Consider the following 6,778-nt stretch of genomic DNA (forward strand, 5'->3'; position numbering starts at 1 on the left):
CATCTAACTCTTAATTTAGAAAAAAAATTAATAGAACAAAAAAAATTGAAAAACAAATATTATTAACTTTATAATATTTTATTATTATTTTAACTAATAGATGAATAATTCAATATAAGAATAAGTTTTGAGTGACATGGTCAAATGCAAAATCATGTCATATTATGCAAATTTTATATTTGCATTTGCATAATCCAATGCTAATGCTTGAGGGAGCAAGAAATGATAGCTTTTTTTTTTTTTTTTTTTTAATTTCAAGTCATAAGAAGATCATACCATTTATATAGTTGAAATGATAAGATTTGATTTATAAAATTTAAATTATTAATTTTTTAAAAAAGTTAATTCTTATAATATCGAACTAGAATTCATAAGTTAAATTATTACTTATTTTGAAAAATAGATTTTTAAAAGAAAAAATGTATTATAATTGAGATGCTACTATAATTACGTCACAATAGTCGCAGCACATATGAAATAGAGTGAGTTTCGTACATGTCAAAACATGAAACATACATGTAAACCCCACTAATATTTAATCCGCACGCATAATATGAAACATGATATATTCTTGCAGCATGGTATATAGTAGCATTATCCAAACCAATTTCATGACTCACTCACTCGCCTTTTTTTAATAATTTGTGCTTTTTGGGTATTTTATGAATAATAAAAATAAATAAATAAATAAAAGAATCGACTTGCTCACACATGACACATCCAGAAAAAGAAACTGGAAGTCTGGAATAAAATAAACGTGCTATTTTGAGTAAGTAAAATAAGCCAGGTCATCGAAGCTTATGAACACGCTCGGCACACTTGTCTTACTGAACTAAGGAAGGTGGGCCCGAGAAAAGTTGAACTGAAATAATTTTTTTTCAACTAGAATGTGTCTGCTGTCTGTGATAGATAGTCTCAGTGGGCTCCAACTTCGTCCAACTCCGCGTCCGAGTCGAAGCTGGCACATCACGTGTCCTAAATGTTGTCACACCAATTTGCCTTATAAAACACTCATTCTCCTCCGTTCCTTGCTAACAACACCAATTTGTCTAGCACCTTGCTCGCTTACGGTCACTCACTCTCGGATGCAAAGTTTTAGCGAATTCTCGGACCCCCATCCATTCGTCTCTAATCCGGCGTATATCGAGAAATCGGAGAGTTCTCCCTTGTCTGATGCTGGCAGCTCCGCCCCAAGAACCACTCACTCGGACGAGGAAGTTATACTGGCCTCAAGCAGGCCCAAGAAACGCGCTGGCAGGAGGATTTTCAAGGAGACGCGACACCCGGTGTATCGCGGAGTCAGGAAGAGGAATAATAACAAGTGGGTCTGCGAGGTGCGTGAGCCTAACAAGACGTCCAGGATATGGCTCGGGACGTACCCCACCGCTGAGATGGCAGCACGGGCACACGACGTGGCCGCTCTAGCTCTGAGAGGAAGGTCGACGTGTCTCAACTTCGCCGACTCGGCGTGGCGGTTGCATTTGCCGGGTTCTAGGGACGCGAAGGAGATAAGGAGAGCTGCGGCGGAGGCGGCGGAGGCCTTTCGGCCAGTGGAGTTCGGCGGGGACTGCGTCGGAGATCTAGGGAAAGAAGAAGTGATCAAGCAATGCCAAGAGAATTACGGAAGTATTGAGAGCTGTGTGCTGGAGGAAACGAAGACTGAGCAGGAAAATGTGTTGTACGTGGACGAAGAGGCACTGTTCAACATGAGGGGCTTGCTAGTGAACATGGCTGAAGGGCTACTACTGTCCCCACCATCTTGCCTAGGAGGTGAAGTCATGGGGAATGACATGGGGCTGGATGCTGAGGTGTCATTATGGAGTTTCACCATCTAAATTTCACGTTTAGAAAAAAGCAGCTTCCATGTCCATCTTCCTTTGACTTCGTTTGAGCAGTGTAAAAGTTGTTCAATTGATATACCGTCAGGGCCTAGCAATAGGAAATGATAGAGATATAGGCAGCGAAAATTAAAATATGGCTTTTAGTAAACTAGTAAATAGAACTATATCATTAATTCAATGTTTGATTCTTTAACATGTTATAAATATACCAAATTATCTGTTTCTTTATCTGTTGTCTAATATCTTTTTCTGTACGTATGTCCGTATAATTCTTTAACAAGTTATAAATATATATATAAAAAAAAAAAAAAAGGTTTGTTTATATACCCGTTGTCTAATGTAATAGCTTTCATCGGTTGACAAATTAATAATTTTTTGTTTAAATAATATTACATACAGTATTATTAAGAGTAATTCTACATACAACCGTGAAGTACGTAACCGTCGTGTAATCGTTTTGAAAAAGAGTAGAGTCTATTATTAAAAAATTAATTTTTTTCATGTGAGTCCCATGTTTTATTCATTTTTTTCAAAACGATTACGTGACGGTTACGCAATTCACGATTGTAAATATCTTTTCTCTACTATTAAAAGTGCGTAATTTTTGCCGGCAAGGAATGCGGCCTCCACCGCTCCACGTAGCCTAACAAACAGCGGCTGTCAACAAATCAAGTCAAAGCTCTATAACTATTAGAAATCATTCCGAGTAAATTAGTCCAAAATCGATTGAGGTATTCAACGGGTTAATCATACATAGATTCGACTCAAATTTGTAAGGATTCGATTCCAGACACACACTGCTTATATATACATACATATATATATATATAATATGTGGAGTATCTTCTTCTATATATGCGGTTTACAGATAAATATGAAGAAATTTCTCCTCCTACTTGGACTTAAATTTGACCTTTGAATCTTTAAGCAACGATTTCAAAGTGGAATGAAATTAATATTTTGAATATTCTAGTCGGAGAAATTCAGATCCACGATTTCCACAAAGCCATGCATGCATCGCAGAAGCTGATCGAGAAACATCCACTACTCTTCCTTTTCATCTCCAAAATTGAACAGCAGGTGCATGCAATACTAAATCCCATCTAACACACATGGTGCATGGCTGGTGATCGTGGTGCATGTGAGATTATTGCACATGCGTTGGTAGCTAATATTCCAGGGCCCGTACGTACTGCGCCCAATAGCTAGCTGGTGATTCATGTTGTAATCTCTGCTTTCGCGATCTGCAGCTTAAGTTGCAATCCAAGTTCTGTACGTACGTACGTACCTGTGTTTTCCCATGTTAAACAGTACAGGTTCAAATAACTTCATTTTTTGAATTCAAAATCAACATATGATATATCTGTTGGTTTAATTTTGGATTTGGAAATCGATATTCTGAGAAGAAGTGTTGAGTGAAAACGAACCTCTTTTTTATCAACTACATAAGATGAACCACATGCTTCACTAACTTCTAATTTGGGAAGTAGCCGTCGGTTTTTAAGATTGTTTGCATTTTCTAAACAAAATGCAAAGCAAAATGCTGGATTAGTAATAGATTTGATATCTGTTTTACCTATCATAAAAGATTAGGTCAATGGATTCATCATCTTAATAAGCTTTTAAAAATGTTGGGGGCTAAAGCCCCGGCGCCTGACAATTAATATTGGCTATAAGTTCCATTTTTTTCAACGGGAAAATTGAGTTTCGCGCTTAGTTTGTCTATTTTGTATTCAATAATCGTTTGTTTTTTAAGATGAGTTGAGATTAAAGTTAAAAAATTGAATAAAGTATTGTTAGAATATATTTTTTAATATTATTTTTATTTTAAAATTTAAAAAAGTTAAATTGTTTATTTTATTTTATATTGAAAGTTAAAAAAATTATAATAATTAGATAATATGAGATGAGTTGTTTTCTAAAAATAAACGAGACCTAAATTGACTGATTATGTGTCACAACAAAAATCTTGACAAAATAAGCTTGAGAACTCATTGATCTTTCATTAAAAAATAAAATAAATATTACACGTAAAAAATTACGTGCAATATATATCGGAGAATCCACCGACCTAATCTTTTATCAAGAACAGGATGGTTAAATAATGAATTCCACTGTTAATATCCATACAAAAACTTTCAAAGTCCGCATTTAACTTGCTTGCAAAATACAAGGAAAAACTCGTTGGACATTATATTATATACTAGCTTGGTAATCAACCCAAGCAATGACATCATGTTGAACACAGACCCTACAAAAATGCTTGTCACGAAAAAATAATTCTTCACTACAACGTTTGCAACGAGCCGTTGTACTTAGGTTACAACATGAATCATGTGAAGATAGGGTTAGATGTCCAGATAAATTGAATTAAATTATAAATAATAGTATTTTATCGGCTAATATATTATTGAGATAGATTTAATATTTTTAAATAGAGATGAATTTTAATTTTTAAATTAAAATGTATAAAATATGTAGAGCTCAGTTTATTTATTTATTTATTTTTTTTAAATTGAAAGAAGGAAAATTGAAAACACAACTTTAAGTAGAGCTAATGCATTTTCGCCTCTGTAGTTCCCAATTACAAGTTGAGATTGTAATCATTCATTCATCACGCACACGCACACGCACACGCACGTCAAACTGGCCCGACAAACACATAAACTCAAAGTAAATCTTTGCCGCCGATTGTTCCTGAGATAATCGGGTTATAGGATGGACGTGACGTGGAGTGTGGGAATGGAAATAGGGAAAGCATCTGGACTCCTGGAGACCGGACCCAGGCTAAGTTTTGTCCTTAAAATAGTAGAAAATAGAAAGTTATCATACAATGAATTATTATTTTTTATTATTTTAACGAGTTGCGCCGAATAAACATGGTCGTACTTGTCATGTCATTCGATGACACCACGACGAATTGATGTCTTGTCCACGTTAAAAGGCCGGAAGATGTGGGAGCCATCCCTCCGTTTTAACGCAGGAGAAATAACAAAAGAGTAATAATCCATACAATAATTATATAATTTATTATAAAAAGTAATATATATTTATCATTTTTCCTAACAAAAATGATAATTTTTTTAAAGAGAAATATTTTGAATTTCGAATTTATGATCTAAAAATTATTCTGAATGGAATTATTTTTTTTACTGAATAATTAAAAAATATTTTTTAATGATGTTGTGAATTTTTTATTTTTTTAAAAAATTATTTATGATGATTAAAAAAATATATGAAAAAAAAGAAAAAAAAGAAGAAAAAGAAGAAAAAAATTTATTCTTTTTAAAATAATTTTTTAGTCCGAATTCGACATCCGTAACAGAACTTTTTTTAAAATGGTATGATATTAAAACTGCACATGGAACTTAAAAGTAAATGAAGTTAGTTTGTCGCTTCTCTGTTTGTTTGTTTGTTTTGTTTTATTTTTTTTTTTAACATTGGAGGAAGGATGGAACTCAGGATCTCAATTTTAAAGATTTGGGTGTTTTTTTTTTAACATTAGAGGAAGGATGGAACTCAGGATCTCAATTTTAAAGATTTGGATGTTATGCCATCAGAACATAGACTTTTGACAAATGTAACTAGCCGTCATGACCATCATTGATCATACAAACCTCGACTTGAGTTTTCTTTTCATTGTGTTGGTCTATCACCCTACCTCCTATCATCTATTATTGGAAGAAAAATAATACTTGTAATTGCGAGTACATGAGTATCGCGTAATTATTTTAAAAAAAGTAAATAAATATAAGATTCATATAAAAAAATTAATTTTTAAAAAGTAAATTTCACTCATTTTTAAAGCGACTGCATAGTACTTATGCATTTCATAACTGTATGTAGCATTACTCAAATATCTTAACTTAAATCATTTCATTACTATTTATAAATTGTTTTTATCCTATGTAAAATCTCATCTCGACATCATTCTCTTGAATTTTGAAAAAGGAGTTTGAAGAAACTATCGAACGCTAGCGCTAGTCCTAGCCTATATTTAGAGGAAATAATAATTTTATGCATCAGCCACTATTTATTTTCACACTCCACATCTATAGGTGTTAAGTATTTATATTTGAGTAGAATTTAATGTTAAAATGAAATAAGCTAAGATGAGATTATATGGAACCAACTCAACATCCAAACGGGACATAAGCTATCCTTCACATTTCACTCATTCCTTGGACAAGACTAAATAGACAAGTTTAGTTTACCATCATCAATATGACAATACCGAAAGTCCTTTACCATGTGTGATGGTAGTGGACATTCAGAAAAATTGCTATCACGGATGCTAAGGGGTGCAAAAATTAGGGGTGTGCATTGAATATGAATCCGGATATCTGAAAATATCAGGATTCGTACCCAAATTTTAAAAACCATGCAAATACTCGTCCGGATAAAACTAGTTACAACTCAGGCAAGTATCCAGTTGTAACTCTACTTTTTTTTTAACTCTACTTTTTTTATACGTTTTGCATGTACAAAAACGATGTCGTTTTAAAACAAAAATTCTATATTTAAAAACAAACACCTAGTTATGGATAATCGGTTAAATAACCGAATCCGAGTAGATAGAAAACTATTATACTCGCTTGGGTCCAATCCGGACGGATAATCGCTCGGATTCACTTGGATTTTCAAGTTTCAAACCAGACTAGAAAATAAAAATAAATAAAAAAATAAAATCAGTTAGGATGCATACCCCTAACAAAAATGATTGAAAGTGTAGTTTCTAACCATGCTAATTGATGCAACGCAATTTAAGTAATTTTTAAAGCAAACAATTAAAATAAAAAGTCACATAGGATATACAATATTACGAATCAGGTAATAAACCTATAATGAATAATATAATTCCTTTAAAAGATTTTATCCAACTGTTGACATGGCAATGCTTTCAAAAGCACTGCCACATTGATAAACCAATATGATTT

The 6,778-nt window shown here is 33.2% G+C and overlaps 1 protein-coding gene across 1 annotated transcript; it reads left to right on the forward strand.

Moving 5' to 3' along the window:
- Positions 1–1,039: 1,039 nt before the first annotated feature.
- On the forward strand, positions 1,040–2,063 carry LOC109011566 (dehydration-responsive element-binding protein 1A-like). Its single transcript, XM_018992825.2, has one exon. It carries the CDS (start codon positions 1,086–1,088, stop codon positions 1,833–1,835), a length of 750 nt encoding a protein of 249 aa, XP_018848370.1. The 5' UTR covers positions 1,040–1,085; the 3' UTR covers positions 1,836–2,063.
- Positions 2,064–6,778: the final 4,715 nt, after the last annotated feature.

This window comes from Juglans regia, chromosome 2 (assembly GCF_001411555.2).
Source record: "Juglans regia cultivar Chandler chromosome 2, Walnut 2.0, whole genome shotgun sequence".
NCBI lineage: Eukaryota > Viridiplantae > Streptophyta > Magnoliopsida > Fagales > Juglandaceae > Juglans > Juglans regia.

What these genes read in the sequence shown, in the direction of transcription:
- LOC109011566 (XM_018992825.2), top strand. Translation starts at nt 1,086, where the DNA reads ATGCAAAGTTTTAGCGAATTCTCGGACCCCCATCCATTCGTCTCTAAT.